The 20,775-nt window shown below is 46.8% G+C and overlaps 1 protein-coding gene across 1 annotated transcript in view; it reads left to right on the plus strand.

The window, feature by feature from the left end:
• The window catches only part of hmcn1 (hemicentin 1), a 233,761-nt gene that overhangs the window by 139,214 nt on the left and 73,772 nt on the right, over positions 1 to 20,775 (plus strand). Inside the window, 14 exon segments of the mRNA XM_042322447.1 lie at positions 2,836 to 3,108; positions 3,401 to 3,496; positions 3,831 to 4,025; positions 4,671 to 4,801; positions 5,927 to 6,074; positions 7,950 to 8,076; positions 8,176 to 8,330; positions 8,484 to 8,762; positions 10,332 to 10,613; positions 16,042 to 16,150; positions 16,310 to 16,479; positions 18,860 to 19,014; positions 19,528 to 19,651; positions 19,878 to 19,979. Of these exon segments, the coding sequence (XP_042178381.1) occupies positions 2,836 to 3,108; positions 3,401 to 3,496; positions 3,831 to 4,025; positions 4,671 to 4,801; positions 5,927 to 6,074; positions 7,950 to 8,076; positions 8,176 to 8,330; positions 8,484 to 8,762; positions 10,332 to 10,613; positions 16,042 to 16,150; positions 16,310 to 16,479; positions 18,860 to 19,014; positions 19,528 to 19,651; positions 19,878 to 19,979 (2,346 nt within the window).

The raw sequence follows: 20,775 nt of genomic DNA on the forward strand, positions 1-20,775 counted from the left end.
GCATCCGAAGAGCACATTATAATCACCTGTAGGGGCGGAGAGGGTTCTGAGGCGTACTGTCCAAACATAGAAAAACACTCACAGCCACAGACTGGGGAATAGCACTGTTAGACTGCTCAGATATATCTGACACAGCAAAGCAGTGGAGGAAAGCAGAATGTGACTGATAATCTGGATGATGGCTTGTTAAGAAAATAGCTCAGTGTGTGGAAAACCTAATTTACTGTATAATCCTTGTTCTCCACTGACTGCCTGTTTTCCCTCCTGTCTGTCTTTCACCACTGACTGCCTCTCTTCTCTCCTGTCTGTCTCTCTCCACTGACTGCCTGTTTTCCCTCCTGTCTGTCTCTCTCTACTGACTGCCTGTCTTCTCTCCTGTCTGTTTCTCTACTGACTGCCTCTCTTCTCTCCTGTCTGTCTCTCTCACTGACTGCCTCTCTTCTCTCCTGTCTGCCTGCCTTTTCTCTCCTGTCTGTCTCTCTCTACTGACTGCCTGTCTCTCTCTACTGACTGCCTCTCTTCTCTCCTGTCTGTCTCTCTCTACTGACTGCCTCTCTTCTCTCCTGTCTGTCTCTCTCACTGACTGCCTGTCTTCTCTCCTGTCTGTCTCTCTCTACTGACTGCCTCTCTTCTCTCCTGTCTGTCTTCTCTACTGACTGTCTGTCTGTCTCTCCACTGACTGCCTCTCTTCTCTCCTGTCTGTCTCTCTCTACTGACTGCCTCTCTTCTCTCCTGTCTGTCTCTCTCCACTGACTGCCTGTCTCTCTCTCTGACTGCCTCTCTTCTCTCCTGTCTGTCTCTCTCTACTGACTGCCTCTCTTCTATCCTGTCTGTCTCTCTCTACTGACTGTCTTCTCTCCTGTCTGTCTCTCTCTACTGACTGCCTGTCTTCTCTCCTGTCTGTCTCTCTCTACTGACTGCCTCTCTTCTCTCCTGTCTGTCTCTCTCTACTGACTGCCTCTCTTCTCTCCTGTCTGTCTCTCTCTACTGACTGCCTCTCTTCTCTCCTGTCTGTCTCTCTCTACTGACTGCCTCTCTTCTCTCCTGTCTGTCTCTCTCTACTGACTGCCTCTCTTCTCTCCCTGTCTCTCTCTACTGTCTGTCTCTCTGTCTACTGACTGCCTGTCTTCTTCTCTCCTGTCTGTCTCTCTCCACTGACTGCCTGTCTTCTCTCCTGTCTGTCTCTCTCCACTGACTGCCTGTCTTCTCTCCTGTCTGTCTCTCTCCACTGACTGCCTGTCTTCTCTCCTGTCTGTCTCTCTCTACTGACTGCCTGTCTTCTCTCCTGTCTGTCTCTCTCCACTGACTGCCTCTCTTCTCTCCTGTCTGTCTCTCTCCACTGACTGCCTGTCTGTCTCTCTCCTGTCTGTCTCCTCTGTCTTTCACCACTGACTGCCTCTCTTCTCTCCTGTCTGTCTCTCTCCACTGACTGCCTCTTGTCTTCTCTCCTGTCTGCCTCTCTACTGACTGCCTGTCTTCTCTCCTGTCTGTCTCTCTCCACTGACTGCCTGTCTTCTCTCCTGTCTCTCTCTACTGACTGCCTGTCTCTCTCTCCTGTCTGTCTGTCTCTCTCCACTGACTGCCTCTCTTCTCTCCTGTCTGTCTCTCTCCACTGACTGCCTGTCTTCTCTCCTGTCTGTCTCTCTCTACTGACTGCCTGTCTTCTCTCCTGTCTGTCTCTCTCCACTGACTGCCTGTCTTCTCTCCTGTCTGTCTCTCTCCACTGACTGCCTGTCTTCTCTCCTGTCTGTCTCTCTCCACTGACTGCCTCTCTTCTCTCCTGTCTGTCTCTCTCCACTGACTGCCTGTCTTCTCTCCTGTCTGTCTCTCTCTACTGACTGCCTGTCTTCTCTCCTGTCTGTCTCTCTCCACTGACTGCCTGTCTTCTCTCCTGTCTGTCTCTCTCCACTGACTGCCTGATCTGTCTGTCTCTCTCCACTGACTGCCTGTATTCTCTCCTGTCTGTCTCTCTCCACTGACTGCCTGTCTTCTCTCCTGTCTGTCTCTCTCCACTGACTGCCTGTCTTCTCTTCTCCTGTCTGTCTCTCCACTGACTGTCTTCTCTCCTGTCTCTCTTCTGACTGCCTGTCTTCTCTCTGTCTGTCTCTCTCCACTGACTGTATTCTCTCCTGTCTGTCTCTCTCTGACTGCCTGTCTGTCTGTCTCTCTACTGACTGCCTCTCTTCTCTCCTGTCTCTCTCCACTGACTGCCTGTCTGTCTGTCTCTCTACTGACTGCCTGTCTTCTCTCCTGTCTGTCTCTCTCCACTGACTGCCTGTCTTCTCTCCTGTCTGTCTCTCTCCACTGACTGCCTGTATTCTCTCCTGTCTGTCTCTCTGACTGACTGCCTGTCTTCTCTCCTGTCTGTCTGTCTCCACTGACTGCCTGTCTTCTCTCCTGTCTGTCTCTCTCCACTGACTGCCTCTCTTCTCTCCTGTCTGTCTACTGACTGCCTGTCTTCTCTCCTGTCTGTCTCTTTCTCCACTGTCTGTCTGTCTGTCTGTCTGTCTGTCTGTCTGTCTGTCTGTCTGTCTGTCTGTCTGTCTGTCTGTCTGTCTGTCTGTCTGTCTGTCTGTCTGTCTGTCTGTCTGTCTGTCTGTCTGTCTGTCTGTCTGTCTGTCTGTCTGTCTGTCTCCACTGACTGCCTGTCTTCTCTCCCATCTGTCTCTCTCCACTGACTGACTGTTTCCTCTGACTGCCTTTCTCCTCTCCTCTCCTCTCCTCTCCTCTCCCTCTCCTCTCCTCTCCTCTCCTCTCCTCTCCTCTCCTCTCCTCTCCTCTCCTCTCCTCTCCTCTCCTCTCCTCTCCTCTCCTCTCCTCTCCTCTCCTCTCCAGTGCCCCCCAGTATCCAAGCTGGCCCGAGGGTGTTGAAGGTGCAGGTGGAGCATCCTGTGGATCTTCCCTGCGTGGCACGGGGGGTTCCACAGCCCTTCCTGGCCTGGCTGAAGGATGGCGCCGCCCTGGTGGTGGACGGGACACATTATAGGACCTCCCTCGATGGCTCTCTGACCTTAGGCCAGGTGGGGCTGAGTGATCAAGGGACTTACACCTGCCTGGCCACCAGCATCGCTGGAAGAGACCAGGCCAATGTACAGCTGCAGGTGCAAGGTGAGTCACTGAGTCCCCTATAAGCCACACCGGAGATTCTTTAGAATAATAGTTAAAGGGAAAGGTGACACCTAGTCAGTAGCATAATTGAATGCATTCAACCGAAATGTGTCTTCCGTATTTAACCCAACATGGATTGGCAATGCTGCATCCAAATTCTTTTCAAACATGGTTAGGTTTAGGATTAAGATATTGTTTATCCTGAACCTAAACTGAAAGGTTAAGGATATGCCCATGCACAGTTGTTCTTATCATTAATGTGGTGTGTCTTCCCCGTCACCTCCCTCCCCAGTTCCCCCTGTGGTTGATGTCCTGGAGCCCCCCTTCAACAGCCCCCACCAGGAGAGAGTAGCAAACCAGCGCATCGCCTTCCCCTGCCCAGCCAAAGGTGATAACCAACTCTGCTTTATACAGTCATCTAATCACAATAGGATCCATTAGACAAAATGTGTCATCTGTCAACCAGTAAGGTTCCCCTTCAGTCATCCTTATACAATAGACTGGATGTTGTTCTTCTACAACTGCATAGCTTGCTGTTTGGTGTTTTAGGTTGGGTTTCTGTACAAGCACTTTGTGACATCTGCTGATGTAAAAAGGGCATTATAAATGCATTTTATTGATTGATGTTGTCTACAGGATATACAATAAAACTATCTAAATATATTTTGCCCATGTTTGCTCACTTATCTTACCACTTTTCTTTCTCTCCCTTTTCCCCTCAGGCACTCCTACCCCTGTGATCAAGTGGTTGCGTAACGGTCAGGAGCTGACAGGGAACGAACCCGGTCTGACGATCATGGAGGACGGAACCCTTCTCATACTGGCATCGGTGTCTCAGCTGGACAACGGAGAGTATGTCTGCACTGCCGCCAACGAGGCTGGCACCACCCAGAAGAAGTACCAGCTCAAAGTCAACGGTGAGCTAGCCTAGCGTAAAATACTACAATATTACTGTAGTAGTAGTGGTACTGAATCAATAGTAGAACTTAATCATAATAATACTAGAACTGAATTATATGGTAGTATATGGTAGCACTTTGTCATATTGTAACACAGTGTCTTACAGTGTCTCATAGTGTTTTAATGCTATATAATGTGCTATTACAGCTAAAGTACTATATTAATACTATGTAATTTGGTATTATTGTTAAAGTACTATATTAATACTATGTAATTTGGTATTATTGCTAAAGTGCTATATTAATACTATGTAATGTGGTATTACTGCGAAAGTACTATGTTAATACTATGCCATGTGGTATTACTTTTAAAGTACTATATTCATACTATGTCATGTGGTAGTACTTTTAAATAACTATATTACTACTTTGTCATGTGGTAGTACTGCTAAAATGCTATGGTAATACTTTGTCATGTGGTATTGCTGCTAAAATAAGATGGTTGTTAGTATTCAGGTAAAAAAAAATAGGGTAAACGCTGGTCGCTGTCTGCGGTGAGTAAAGAAACAATCTTTACCCTCCACTACGCTACTAGTAGCACTGTTGCGGTATAGCATAATATAGCATAGCAGACCTGACCTTTGTCCTATGCCCTCCATGCAGTGCCCCCAGATCTCCGTGACAACGGGTCGCCGGGCAACGTGTCGGTGGTTCTGAACCAGCCCACCAACCTGGTGTGTGATGTCACAGGAAGTCCTGTTCCCGTCATCACCTGGTACAAGGATGGCGTTCCTGTAGGTGAACTCATATTACACAGCTGCTGTAGAGATGGGTGTTAGGATAAAACATAAGTCATCCACATTCATTTGATATATAATAGAGTCTCCTGAATAGATTATTGACTACTAATAAATCTGCCTTTTAGTCTTAGATTGTTTTACACCACTAAATATTGTGAATATGATAACAGACCTCTAATCATTAAATACGTCCATTACTTAGAGCAGGGGTATTCAAATCTTACCTTACGAGGTCCAGAGTACTGGGCCTATACGAGGTCCAGAGTACTGGGCCTATACGAGGTCCAGAGTACTCGGCCTATACGAGGTCCAGAAGACTGGGCCTATACGAGGTCCAGAGTAGCGTGACAGGTAGCATCACGGGTAGCATCACGGGTAGCATCATGAATGGTTTGTGTGTCAGGCCGTGTGTGTGTCTGTGTGTGTGTGTGGAATAAAAACAGCAACGGTGAAATACTGTATCTAATGATGTTTTAGAAGCAGCAGGCTCATAGATAACACATCACAATAATAATGATGAGATATTCATATGGGAGCATAAGCCTAAACTGTACACTGTAATGGAATATATTCCTGCAGGCTAAGTGTTGTCATTTGGCTGCCACGGTGTTCTTTCTTCTCCAACAGAGCTCATGTCCTGCAGATGGGAAAATCATCATGTTCATTCAGTAATAAAGTAACACCTAAAGTATAGTTCTGTTGTCTGTCTGCTGTCAGTTCAAAAGCAGTTCAATTAACAATTCATTTTAAACGAGTACATACAGTATGTGAGTCACAGGCGGCTGGTGGAACCTATATTGGGGAGGACGGGTTCATAGTAATGGCTGGAACGGAATTAATGGAATGGCATCGAAACACATCAAACACATGGTTTCCATGATTTCCATGTGTTTGATACCATTCCATTAGCTTATGAACCATCCTCCTCTGACCAGCCTCCACTGATAGGATACATACACACACACACATACACACACACACACACACACACACACACACACACACACACACACACAACACACACACACACATATATATATATATATATATTTATTTATTCAATTCAATATGTGAATCTCTTAACGATTTCTCAATTTGTGCGTGTGCATGTGTGTGTAGGTGGTTCCCAGTAGCAGTGTTCAGATCTTGCAGCGTGGGAAGACCCTGAGGCTATTGAAGGCCGCCATGGCAGACACAGGAAGTTATAGCTGCAAGGCCATAAACATCGCAGGAAGTACAGAGAAGGACTTCCTTCTGGAAGTGCTGGGTGAGTGTAGGCAGCACTGACTGGCTGGGTGAATGGAGGCAGCACCGACTGGCTGGGTGAATGGGGGCAGCACTGATTGGCTGGGTGAATGGAGGCAGCACTGACTGGCTGGGTGAATGGAGGCAGCACTGACTGGCTGGGTGAATGGAGGCAGCACTGACTGGCTGGGTGAATGGAGGCAGGACTGACTGGCTGGGTGAATGGGGGCAGCACTGACTGGCTGGGTGAATGGAGGCAGGACTGACTGGCTGGGTGAATGAATGGAATGGGGGCAGGACTGACTGGCTGGGTGAATGGGGGCAGCACTGACTGGCTGGGTGAATGGAGGCAGGACTGACTGGCTGGGTGAATGGAGGCAGCACTGACTGGCTGAGTGAATGGGGGCAGCACTGACTGGCTGGGTGAATGGGGGCAGCACTGACTGGCTGGGTGAATGGAGGCAGCACTGACTGGCTGGGTGAGTGGAGGCAGCACTGACTGGCTGGGTGAATGGGGGCAGCATTGACTGGCTGGGTGAATGGGGGCACCACTGACTGGCTGGGTGAATGGAGGCAGGACTGACTGGCTGGGTGAATGGAGGCAGCACTGACTGGCTGAGTGAATGGGGGCAGCACTGACTGGCTGGGTGAATGGAGGCAGCACTGACTGGCTGGGTGAATGGAGGCAGCACTGACTGGCTGGGTGAATGGAGGCAGCACTGACTGGCTGAGTGAATGGGGGCAGCACTGACTGGCTGGGTGAATGGAGGCAGCACTGACTGGCTGGGTGAATGGAGGCAGCACTGACTGGCTGGGTGAATGGAGGCAGCACTGACTGGCTGGGTGAATGGAGGCAGCACTGACTGGCTGAATGGGGGTGAATGGAGGCAGCACTGACTGGCTGGGTGAATGGAGGCAGCACTGACTGGCTGGGTGAATGGAGGCAGACTGATGGCTGAGTGAATGGGGGCAGCACTGACTGGCTGGGTGAATGGACTGGCTGGGTGAATGGAGGCAGGACTGACTGGCTGGGTGAATGGAGGCAGCACTGACTGGCTGAGTGAATGGGGGCAGCACTGACTGGCTGGGTGAATGGGGGCAGCACTGACTGGCTGGGTGAATGGAGGCAGGACTGACTGGCTGGGTGAATGGAGGCAGCACTGACTGGCTGAGTGAATGGAGGCAGCACTGACTGGCTGGGTGAATGGAGGCAGCACTGACTGGCTGGGTGAATGGAGGCACTGACTGGCTGGGTGAATGGAGGCAGCACTGACTGGCTGAGTGAATGGGGGCAGCACTGACTGGGTGAATGGCTGACTGGCTGGGTGAATGGAGGCAGCACTGACTGGCTGGGTGAATGGAGGCAGCACTGACTGGCTGGGTGAATGGAGGCAGGACTGGCTGGGTGAATGGGGGCACCACTGACTGGCTGGGTGAATGGAGGCAGCACTGACTGGCTGGGTGAATGGAGGCAGCACTGACTGGCTGGGTGAATGGAGGCAGCACTGACTGGCTGAGTGAATGGGGGCAGCACTGACTGGCTGGGTGAATGGAGGCAGCACTGACTGGCTGGGTGAATGGAGGCAGGACTGACTGGCTGGGTGAATGGAGGCAGCACTGACTGGCTGGGTGAATGGGGGCAGCACTGACTGGCTGGGTGAATGGGGGCAGCACTGACTGGCTGGGTGAATGGAGGCAGGACTGACTGGCTGGGTGAATGGAGGCAGCACTGACTGGCTGAGTGAATGGAGGCAGCACTGACTGGCTGGGTGAATGGAGGCAGCACTGACTGGCTGGGTGAATGGAGGCAGCACTGACTGGCTGGGTGAATGGGGGCAGCATTTGACTCCTTGATCTCATTCATATCTCCACTCTTCCCCTTGTTCCCCTCCTTTAGTCCCCCCCACCATCGTAGGGACTGGCTCCCCTCGGGATGTGTCGGCAGTGCTCAACCAGGAGATCAGTCTGGATTGTAAGGTCAAAGGAACTCCCTTTCCCACAATCCAGTGGTACAAAGACAGGAAGTGAGTTCCCTCTTCCATTAGTTGTGTATAGACTAATATGAACAATTCAACTGGATATGATTCTAATCCCATAGGGTGTGTCTCCCCTCTCTCTCCCAGACTGGTGTTCCTAGGTGACCCCAACATAGAGGTCAGCAACAAGGGCCAGACATTGAAAATAAAGAGTGCTCGCCTCGGAGACCAGGCACACTATCAGTGTAGTGTCACCAACGCAGCGGGCAAACAGACCAAAGACTTCAACCTCAGTGTCTACGGTGGGTTTGGATCAAAGCCTGTGCGTAAATGTGTACGTGGGTCTCAGTGTGCTGTGACTAAGGTGAATTAGTCAGAGGAATGTTTAAAGAGTGTTTGCATGGGGTGTGTATTCTGATTTACATATCTCTCATCCCCTCTCACCCTCACCTTAGTCCCTCCCACTATAAAGGGTGGTAACGTGACCTCAGAGGTCACCACCCTCCTGGATAATGTAGTAATGCTGGAGTGTGAGGCGCGCGGCGTTCCGCTCCCCGCCATCACCTGGTACCGTAACGGAGAGGCCATCCTGTCCAGCTACCAGGCACAGTACGTGGACCGAGGTCACTTCCTGCGGATCCCACGCGCCCAGGCATCTGACACTGGTCAGTTCAGCTGCAGGGTCACCAGTGTGGCGGGCACTGCAGAGAAGAACTTTGAGCTGGACGTGTACCGTAAGTACCCTAACTCTTCCTCACTTTACCGTAAGTACCCTAACTCTACCTCAAAGAGCTGGACGTTTACCTTAAGACCTCACTCTGCCTCACTTTACTGTACATTCTCTAACTCTACCTCACTTCACCGTAAGTTCCCTAACTCTACCTGACTTTACCGCAAGTACCCTAACTCTACCTCACTTTAACGTAAGAACCCTAACTCTACCTCACTTTACCTTAAGAACCCTAACTCTTCCTCACTTTACCGTAAGAACCCTAACTCTCCTCACTTTACCGTAAGAACCCTAACTCTTCCTCACTTTACCTTAAGAACCCTAACTCTTCCTCACTTTACCGTAAGAACCCTAACTCTTCCTCACTTTAGCGTAAGAACCCTAACTCTTCCTCACTTTACCGTAAGAACCCTAACTCTTCCTCACTTTACCGTAAGAACCCTAACTCTTCCTCACTTTACCGTAAGAACCCTAACTCTTCCTCACTTTACCTTAAGAACCCTAACTCTTCCTCACTTTACCGTAAGAACCCTAACTCTTCCTCACTTTAGCGTAAGAACCCTAACTCTTCCTCACTTTACCGTAAGAACCCTAACTCTTCCTCACTTTACCTTAAGAACCCTAACTCTTCCTCCTTTCGTAAGAACCCTAACTCTTCCTCACTTTAGCGTAAGAACCCTAACTCTTCCTCAGTTCCCTTCTACCTGACTTTAAGTACCCTAAACCCTTTAACTAAGAACCCTTCTACCTCACTTTACCTTAAGAACCCTAACTCTTCCTCACTTTACCGTAAGAACCGTAAGAACCTAACTCTTCCTCACTTTACCTTAAGAACCCTAACTCTTCCTCACTTTACCGTAAGAACCCTAACTCTTCCTCACTTTAGCGTAAGAACCCTAACTCTTCCTCACTTTACCGTAAGAACCCTAACTCTTCCTCACTTTACCTTAAGAACCCTAACTCTTCCTCACTTTACCGTAAGAACCCTAACTCTTCCTCACTTTACCTTAAGAACCCTAACTCTTCCTCACTTTACCGTAAGAACCCTAACTCTTCCTCACTTTAGCGTAAGAACCCTAACTCAACCTCACTTCACCGTAAGTACCCTAACTCAACCTCACTTTAGCGTAAGAACCCTAAATCTTACTCACTTTACCGTGAGAACCTTAACTCTTCCTCACTTTACTGTAAGTACTCGAGCTCACTTTACCGTAAGTACCCTAACTCTACCTCAGTTTTCCGTAAGAACACTATCTCTTCCTCACTTTACCGTAAGAACACTATCTCTTCCTCACTTTACCGTAACAACCCCAACTCTTCCTCACTTTACCATACGTACTCTAGCTCACTTTACCGTAAGAACCCTAACTCTTCCTCACTTTACCGTAAGAACCCTAGCTCTTCCTCACTTTACCGTAAGAACCTTAAGTCTTCCTCACTTTACTGTAAGTATCCTAACTCTACCTCACTTTACCGTAAGTACCCTAACTCTTCCTCACTTTACCATAACTACCTTAACTCTACCTCAATTTGGATGTTTACCGTTTACCTAATCCTAACCTCTCTCCCTCAGTTCCTCCTTCCATCAAGGGGGGGCAGGACACCGCTACAGAGAGAAAGGTGGTACTCACTAAGCCCCTTAACCTGGAGTGTGAGGTAGGGGGGCACCCTCCACCCACCCTGACATGGTTGAAGGATGGCGTACCCGTCCGGAATGGGGAGAGCATCAACATTCTGGAGCAAGGCCGGAAAATCGAGATCCTCTCTGCTTCTGTGTCCGACGCCGGCCGCTATGTCTGCGTGGCAACCAGCGTTGCCGGGGAGAAGGAGATCAACTATGACGTCAGTGTCCTAGGTACAGTTGAAGTCGGAAGTTTGCATACATACACCTTAGCCAAATACATTTAAATTCAGTTTTTTTCACAATTCCTGACATTTAATCCTATTAAAAATTCCCTGTCAGATTTTAAGACTGTGAAATGTCAGAATAATAGTAGAGATTTAATTCAGCTTTTTTTCTTTCATCACATTCCCAGTGGGTCAGAAGTTTACATACACTCAATTAGTATTTGGTAGCATTGCCTTTAAATTGTTTAACTTGGGTCAAACATTTTGGGTAGCCTTACACAAACTTCCCACAACAAGTTGGGTGAATTTTGGCCCATTCCTCCTGACAGAGCTGGTGTAACTGAGTCAGGTTTGTAGGCCTCCTTGCTCAAACACGTTTTTTCAGTTCTGCCCACAAATGTTCTATAGGATTGAGGTCAGAGCTTTGTAATGGCCACTCCAATACCTTGACTTTGTTGTCCTTAAGCCATTTTGCCACAACTTTGGAAGTAGGCTTGGGGTCATTGTCCATTTGGAAGATCCATTTGCGATCAAGCTTCAACTTCCTGACTGATGTCTTGAGATGTTGCTTCAATATATCCTCATGACACCATCTATTTTGTGAAGTGAACCAGTCCTTCCTGCAGCAAAGCACCCCCACAACATCATGCTGTCACCCCTGTGCTTCACGGTTGGGATGGTGTTTTTTGGCTTGCAATCCTCCCCCTTTTTCCTCCAAACATAACGATGGTCATTATGGCCAAACAGTTCTATTTTTGTTTCATCAGACCGGTGGACATTTCTCCAAAAAGTACGAAAGGACACGTCTCCTTCCTGAGTGGTATGACGGCTGTGTGGTCCCATGGTGTTTAAACTTGCATACTATTGTTTGTACAGATGAACGTGGCACCTTCAGGTGTTTGGAAATTGCTCCCAAGGATGAACCAGACTTGGGGAGGTCTATAAAAAAAAATGTAGGTCCTGGTTGATTTCTTTTGATTTTCCCATGATGTCAAGCAAAGGGGCACTGAGTTTGAAGGTAGGCCTTGAGGTACATCCACAGGTACACCTCCTATTGACTTAAATTATGTCAATTAGCCTATCAGAAGCTTCTAATCAAAATCAAATCAAATCAAATTTGATTTGTCACATACACATGGTTAGCAGATGTTAATGCGAGTGTAGCGAAATGCTTGTGCTTCTAGTTCCGACAATGCAGTAATAACGAACAAGTAATCTAACTAACAATTCCAAAAAAAAAACTACTGTCTTATACACAGTGTAAGGGGATAAAGAATATGTACATAAGGATATATGAATGAGTGATGGTACAGAGCAGCATAGGCAAGATACAGTAGATGATATCGAGTACAGTATATACATATGAGATGAAATGCTTGCACATTAAGCGCACGCAGCAGGGACTTCCGGCGCCGACAGAGATGGCCGCCTCGCTTCGCGTTCCTAGGAAACTATGCAGTTTTTTGTTTTTTTTACGTGTTATTTCTTACACTAGTACCCCAGGTCATCTTAGGTTTCATTACATACAGCCGAGAAGAACTACTGAATATAAGATCAGCGTCAACTCACCATCAGTACGACCAAGAATATGTTTTTCGCGATGCGGATCCTGTGTTCTGCCTTACAACCAGTGCCATGACATAATTTTCTGGAATTTTCCAAGCTGTTTAAAGGCACAATCAACTTAGAGTATGTAAACTTCTGACCCACTGGAATTGTGATACAGTGAATTATAAGTGAAATAATGTCTGTCAACAATTGTTGGAAGAATTACTTGTGTCATGCACAAAGTAGATGTCCTAACCGACTTGCTAAAACTAAAGTTTTTTAACAAGAGACTTGTGGAGTGGTTGAAAAACGAGTTTTAATGACTCCAATCTAAGTGTATGTAAACTTTCGACTTCATCTGTACATACACACACACACACACACACACACACACACACACAGTCACACTGTACACATCTATTAGTGTTCAAGGTGAATGACCCCCCCCAGTCCGTATGTATATTTTCTAGATCTACCCAGTAATTCAGTGTATACATTCACTGAAATGTTTCCATTGTATTGTCTCTGTCATCAAAGAGCACTAATTCACAGGAAAAGACAGCTTAGGTTTTCGGTGGCCGGACCACTTCGCTCAACCTCCACTTCCATGTATCATATAGGACTGAATGAAAGACTTCCCAGAAGAAAGTGTTAACGACCTATTCTGAAGATTACCGTGGTTTAGAAGAGGGCCAGGAAGTGAGTTTGAGGAGACCACTAAGATTACAGGTGTCAGTGAAAACACTGGGTTTTTCCTTTTCTTTGTTTCAGCGGATTATTCTTTCACAGTGGTGATCAGTCAATGTCAGCAGAGAAGGCCTTGCCCAGTTAAATATCAGGACTCTACTGCTTTCTGTTTGTCAGTTTGGTTAGAGGTTAGAGGTTAGAGAGGGGGGAGGGGAGGGGAGGGGGGAGGGGAGAGGGAGAGAGAGAGAGAGAGAGAGAGAGAGAGAGAGAGAGAGAGAGAGAGAGAGAGAGAGAGAGAGAGAGAGAGAGAGAGAGAGAGAGAGAGAGAGAGAGAGAGCGAGAGAGAGAGAGCGAGAGAGAGCGAGAGAGAGAGAGCGAGAGAGAGAGAGATTTCCTCTGTGTCCAGATGCTTAAGGACCTCCACCATCTGTAGTCTGTATTGTCTGACATCAGAGGAGGGATGAGGGCTTTACTCTGTAGTCTGCTGAACCTACAAAAGTATGTGGACACCCCTTCAAATCAGTGGATTCAACTATTTCAGCCACATCCATTGCTGACAGTGTATAAAATCGAGCAAACAGTCATGCAATCTCCATAGACAAACACCGGCAGTAGAATGGCCTCACCGAAGAGCTCAGTGACTTTCAACGTGGCACCGTCATAGGATGTCACCTTTCCAACAAGTCAGATCATCAAATTTCTGCCCTGCTAGAGCTGCTCCGGTCAACTGTAAGTGCTGTTATTGTAAAGTGGTAAGTCTAGGAGCAACAACGGCTCAGCTGCGAAGTGGTAGACCACACAAGCTCACAGAATGGGACCAGCAATTGCTGAAGCTCGTAGCGCGTAAAAATCATCTGTCCTCGGTTGCAACACTCACTACCAAGTTCCAAACTGTCTCTGGAAGCAACGTCAGCACAATATCTGTTTGTTGGGAGCTTCATGAAATTAGTTTCCATGGCCAGCTGCACACAAGCCTAAGATCACCATGTGCAATGCCAAGCGTTGGTTAGAGTGGTGTAAAGCTCGCCGCCATTGGACTCTGTAGTAGTGGAAACGCATTCTTTGGAGTGATGAATCACGCTTCACCATCTGGCAGTCAGACAGACTAATCTGGGTTTGGTGGATGCCAGGAGAACACTACCTGCCCCAATGCAATTTGGTGGAGGATGAATAATAGTCTTGGGTTGTTTTTCATGGTTCAGGCCCCTTAGTTCTAGTGAAGGGAAATCTTAACACTACAGCATACAATGACATTCTAGACGATTCTGTGCTTCCAACTTTATGGCAACAGTTTGGGGAAGGCCCTTTCCTGTTTCAGCATGACAATGCCCCCGTGCACAAAGCGAAGTCATACAGAAATGGTTTTGTCGAGATTGGTGTGGAGACTGGCCTGCCAAGTGCCCCGACTTCAATCCCATCGAACACCTTTGGGATGAAATGGAATGCCGACTGCGAGCTAGGCCTAATCGCCCAACATCAGTGCCCGACCTCATTAATGCACGTGGCTAAATGGAAGTAAGTCCCTGCAGTAATGTTCCAACATCTAGTGGAAAGCCTTCCTAGAAGAGTGGAGGCTGTTATATCAGCAAAGGAGGGACCAACTCCATATTAATGCCCATGATTTTGTAATGATGTTAGACGAGCAGGTGCCCACATACTTTTAGTCATGTAGTGTAACTCTCTCTTTCACACACACACACACACGCACTCACGCACGCACAACACACACACACACACACACACACACACACACACACACACACACACACACACACACACACACACACACACACACACACACACACACACACACACACACACACACACACACACACACCATAGACACTGAGGTTCAGCTTGGCTCCACTGGTCTGCTCTGCCATTTTAAACATTCAAACTCTGTCGGAAGATAAAGCATGAGAATGTGTGCTGCCAAAGGCAGGTTAGTTAGCCTATGCTCAGCATCAATCATCTCAATATCTGGATGGTGATGGGCTCAAGTGAATGCTGTGCATTATGCTCCACACAGCACTCTCATCAGTCAATCCAGATGTATTTAATGGCTAGAATGTGATGTGAAGGATATCTGATCTAATAAACTCTGCAAAAAAAGAAACGTCCTCTCACTGTCAACTGCATTTATTTTCAGCAAATTTAACATGTGTAAATATTTGTGTGAACACAACAAGATTCAACAACTGAGACATAAACTGAACAAGTTCCACAGACATGTGACTAGCAGAAATGGAATTATGTGTCCCTGAACAAAGGGGGGTCAAAATCAAAAGTAACAGTCAGTATCTGGTGTGGCAACCAGCTGCATTAAGTACTGCAGTGCTGCTCCTCATGAACTGCACCAGAGTTGCCAGTTCTTGCTGTGAGATGTTACCCCACTCTTCCACCAAGGCACCTGCAAGTTCCCAGACATTTCTGGGGGGTATGGCCCTAGCCCTCAGCCTCCGAACCAACAGGTCCCAAACGTGCTCAATGGGATTGAGATCCGGGCTCTTCACTGGCCATGGCAGAACACTGACATTCCTGTCTTGCAGGAAATCACACGCAAAATGAGCAGTATGGCTGGTGGCATTGTCATGCTGGAGAGTCATGTCAGGATGAGCCTGCAGGAAGGGTACCACATGAGGGAGGAGGATGTCTTCCCTGTAACACCCAGCGTTGAGATTGGCTGCAATGACAACAAGCTCAGTCCGATGAGGCTGTGCCACACCGCCCCAGACCATGACGGACACTCTGTGTTACGCTCATTCCTTCAACGATAAGCGTGAATCCGACCATCACCCCTGGTGAGACAAAACAGACAGTCTGAGCACTGATGGAGGGGTTGTACTTTCCTGGTGTAACTCTGGCAGTTTTTGTTGCCATCCTGTACCTGTCGATAGCGTGGATCAACGGTAAAATGTTGAGGTGATCTACAACGTGCAGATAGACTAAGAGGGAGGAACAGAGAGAGTCTCTCTCTTGTCGAACAGTATAGCCTAGACATGTAATTAATAGCAAGTTCTATATCAATTTCTCTACAGTATGTTTCTCTTTGTCAAGCGTAAATTACAGAGCTTTACTTGCTCAAAATCCTTCATGTAAAAAGTAGTTTTTGGGGTTGGTGTTAGCAACAGGACAATCTTTCTCGGACTTCTTCTGTATGTTATGGGTGTGTTTAGAACCCTCTGTCTGTTCAATCACAGTTCCCCCTGTGGTAGAGGGAGGGGAGGAGGTCACAGACACCACGGTCATCATCAACAACCTCCTGGAACTAGAGTGTCGTGCCACGGGAACACCTTCACCCATCCTCACGTAAGACCCATACACACACGCTTAGACACACACACACACACACACACACACACACACACACACACACACACACACACACACACACACACACACACACACACACACACACACACGCACACACACACTTTAATGCGCTCTGTCTCTCTCTCTGTTCTATAGGTGGTTTAAGGACGGTCAGCCGGTCAGGCAGGGCGAGGGGGTGAGGGTCACGGCTAACGGCCGTCGGCTGGTCATCTCTCGGCCCCAGGTCTCAGACACGGCACGCTTCCAGTGTGTGGCAACCAACGAGGCCGGAGACCATAAGAGGGACTTCAATGTGGCCGTCCATGGTATACATACTGCTGTGTTTCTAGAAACTCGTACTTTTTACCATTAGCATACAGTGTTTACCATTAGTATACAGTGCATTCGGAAAGTATTCAGACCCCTTGACTTTTTCCGCATTTTGTTACGTTACAGCCTTATTCTAAAGTTGATTAAATATATTTTTCCCTCTCATCAATTTACGACTCTCCTTCATCACCGCTTTACACACAATACCCCATAATGTCACATTTACATAAGTATTCAGACCCTTGACTCAGTACTTTGTTGAAGCACCTTTGGCAGCGATTACAGCCTTGAGTTTTTCTGGCTATGACTCTACAAGCTTGGCACACCTGTATTTGGGGAGTTTCTCCCATTCTTCTCTGCAGATCCTCTCAAGCTTTGTCAGGTTGGATGGGGAGCGTCGCTGCACAGCTATTTTCAGTTCTCTACAGAGATGTTTGATCGGGTTCAAGTCTGGTTTCTAGCTGGGCCACTGTGTTTTTTCAAACGTAATCAAATCAAACTTTATTTGTCACATGCGCCGAATACAAGTGTAGACCTTACTGTGAAATGCTTACTTACAAGCCCTTAACCAACAGTGCAGTTCAAGAAGAGTTTAGAAAATATTTACCAATGTAAATAGTCCGGTGGCCATTTGATTAGTTGTTCAGCAGTCTTATGGCTTGGGGGTAGAAGCCGATCCGCCTCTGTAGCGCCTTAGGACCCGCTCCACTAGGAGCCTTTTGGTCCGAGACTTTGCGCTCCGGTACCACTTGCCGTGCAGGTGGAGAGAGAACACCCATGAGGGGCCCCAGTGTTGAGGATTAGCGTGGCAGACGTGTTGTTGCATACTCTTACCACCTGGGGGAGGCCCGTCAGGAAGTCCAGGATCCAGTTGCAGAGGGAGGTGTTTAGTCCCAGGGTCATGAGCTTAGTGATGAGCTTTCTCGGCTTCGTCTTGGCTGTGTGCTTAGTGTCGTTGTCCTGTTGGAAGGTGAACATTTGTCCAAGTCTGAGGTCCTGAGCACTCTGGAGCAGGTTTTCATCAAGGATCTCTCTGTACTTTGCTCTGTTCACCTTTGCCTTCATCCATGTCTAGTCTCCCAGTCAGGTTTCCTACAGATGTGACGCTTGGCATTCAGGCCAAAGAGTTCAATCTTGGTTTCATCAGGCAAGAGAATCTTGTTTCTCATGGTCGGAGAGTCCTTAGGTGCCTTTTGGCAAACTCCAAGAGGACTGTCATGTACCTTTTACTGAGGGGTGGCTTCCGTCTGGTCAGTCTACCAATAAGGCCTGATTGGTGGAGTGCTGCAGAGATGGTTGTCCTTCTGGAAGGTTCTCCCATCTCCACAGAGGAACTCTAGATTTCTGTCAGAGAGACCATCGGGTTCTTGGTCACCTCCCTGACCAAGACCTTTCTCCCATGATTGCTCAATTTCCTTCTGGAAGGTTCTCCCATCTCCACAGAGGAACTCTAGATTTCTGTCAGAGAGACAGACACCACGGTCATCATCAACAACCTCCTGGAACTAGAGTGTCGTGCCACGGGATCGGGTTCTTGGTCACCTCCCTGACCAAGACCCTTCTCCCATGATTGCTCAATAGTCTTCCAAACTTCTTCCATTTAAGAGTGATGGTGGTCACTGTGATCTTGGGGACCTTCAATGCTACAGCATTTTTTTGGTACCCTTCCCCAGATCTGGCCTCGACACAAAGGTCCCGGAGCTCTACGGACAATTCCTTCGACCTCATGGTTTGGTGTTTGCTCTGACATGCGCTGTCAACTGTGGGACCTTATGTAGACAGGTGTGTGCCTTTCCAAGTCATGTTCAATCAATTGAATTTACCCCAGGTGGACTCCAATCGAGTTGTAGATACATCTCTAGGATGATCAATGGAAACAGGATGGACCTGAGCTCAATTTCAAGTCTCATAGCAAAGGTTTTGAATACTTATGTAAATAAGTTATTTCTGTTTTTTATTTTTAATAAATTTGCAAACACTTCTAAAAACATGTTTTTGCTTTGTCATTATGGGGTATTGTGCGTAGATGGGTGTATGTTGCTATGTCTTTCATTTCATGGTGTGATGTTGTTTATCTTTTGCTCTAAATGGAAGACCTGGGCTGAATATGTTGTAGTTTTTTCATGCAAATGCATGCTCTTTGATAATATTGAATTCTGGTGTGTCTTTTCCTATAATTCTGGTATTTTCCTATAATTCTGGTATTTTCCTATGTGGAATCTGTTTTTCTCTTTGCCTCCCCAATATCCTCTCCATTTGTCTGTAATCACTCTCTATGTTTTCTTTCTTCCACTCTTTTCTCCCCTTTCCTCTCTCACTCATTCATCTCTTCGACCTATCCTCTCTCTCTTTTCATCTCTCTCTCTTTCACTCCAGTCCCTCCATCCATCCGCTCCACCGGTGCCTCTGAGAGGTCTGTGGTCCTCCACAAGCCCATCAGCCTCCAGTGTGTTCCCAATGGCACCCCTCTCCCCAGCATCACCTGGCTCAAAGATGGCCGCCCTGTGGACACCGCCCAGGAGCACCTGAAGGTACAGGACATGACTCTACCTCCCCATTTGGCCATCTCTGATACTTTTGTTCCTGCTCCCCCCTTTGTTCAGGTTTATTATTATTCTAAGTCCCAGTTACAGTAATACTCTAGATGTTATTGTTATTCTAAGTCCCCGTTACAGTAATACTCTAGATGTTATTGTTATTCTAAGTCCCAGTTACAGTAATACTCTAGCTGTTATTGTTATTCTAAGTCCCAGTTACAGTAATACTCTAGATGTTATTGTTATTCTAAGTCCCCGTTACAGTAATACTCTAGATGTTATTGTTATTCTAAGTCCCAGTTACAGTAATACTCTAGCTGTTATTGTTATTCTAAGTCCCAGTTACAGTAATACTCTAGATGTTATTGTTATTCTAAGTCCCAGTTACAGTAATACTCTAGATATTATTGTTATTCTTAGTCCCAGTTACAGTAATACTCTAGATGTTATTGTTATTCTTCCAGCTGGTCAGATGTAGTTCATGTGTGTGTTTCCATGTTTCCATAGCTGGAGTCGGCCGGTAGGACACTGCATATCACGGAGGCCAGACTAGAGGATGCTGGGAGATATACATGTGTGGCAACGAACGCAGCAGGAGAGACCCAGCAACACATCCGCCTCAGTGTCCATGGTAACAGCAGATCCAAAACTCCCCAAACTCTCACTAGGTTTCTCTTCCTGTCTGTCTACCTCTCCTTTTCCATCCTTCTTCACCTCTTCCTCTTGCTCAGTGTCTCTCCCACCCATCTCTTTCTTGTTCACTCTCTCCCTCTCTCTTTCACTCTTCTGTCTCCCTCTCCCACACTCTCTCTGTGTCTGCTGTGTCTGCTACTAAACCATATTATGCCATTCTACAGAGCCTCCAAGCGTCCCTTATTCTGGAGAGACCTTCAATGAGACCATCATAGCAGGCTACCCCATCCAGCTGGAGTGCAAGGCCACAGGGAGTCCAGTTCCTGGTAAGACCAACCCTAACCCTTGACTTCTACTAAGTTATATTACTTACTACAATATAAAACCACATACCAATGTGCATATTCAACCTATTTTATTTTCAAAACAGCAGGTGTTTCTCTAAAGATCTAATATCACAGGAATATTTTCACGAGCAAGCTGTTTTAAGCAATTGCAAGCTTCTAAGGAAGACATTTTATTAGAGAGAATTTATTTCACCTGCATCTATGCCCCCTTGGCAGACTGGCTATGTTGGCATGGTGATCTGTAGTCTAGTTTATGGATCAATAAGAGCAGCCTGTTGAGAACCAATAAAGCTTTTAGATTCAATACTGTATGGCAATATTTTATACTTTATTCAGTACTTTATGGCATTATGTTATACTTTATTCAGTACTGTATGGCATTATGTTATACTTTATTCAGTACTTTATGGCATTATGTTATACTTTATTCAGTACTTTATGGCATTATTTTATACTTTATTCAGTACTTTATGGCATTATGTTATACTTTATTCAGTACTTTATGGCATTATGTTATACTTTATTCAGTACTTTATGGCATTATGTTATACTTTATTCAGTACTTTATGGCATTATGTTATACTTTATTCAGTACTTTATGGCATTATGTTATACTTTATTCAGTACTTTATGGCATTATGTTATACTTTATTCAGTACTTTATGGCATTATGTTATACTTTATTCAGTACTTTATGGCATTATGTTGTACTTTATTCAGTACTTTATGGCATTATGTTGTACTTTATTCAGTACTTTATGGCATTATGTTATAC

Source organism: Oncorhynchus tshawytscha, linkage group LG05, assembly GCF_018296145.1.
Source record: "Oncorhynchus tshawytscha isolate Ot180627B linkage group LG05, Otsh_v2.0, whole genome shotgun sequence".
Classification (NCBI taxonomy): Eukaryota; Metazoa; Chordata; class Actinopteri; order Salmoniformes; family Salmonidae; genus Oncorhynchus; species Oncorhynchus tshawytscha.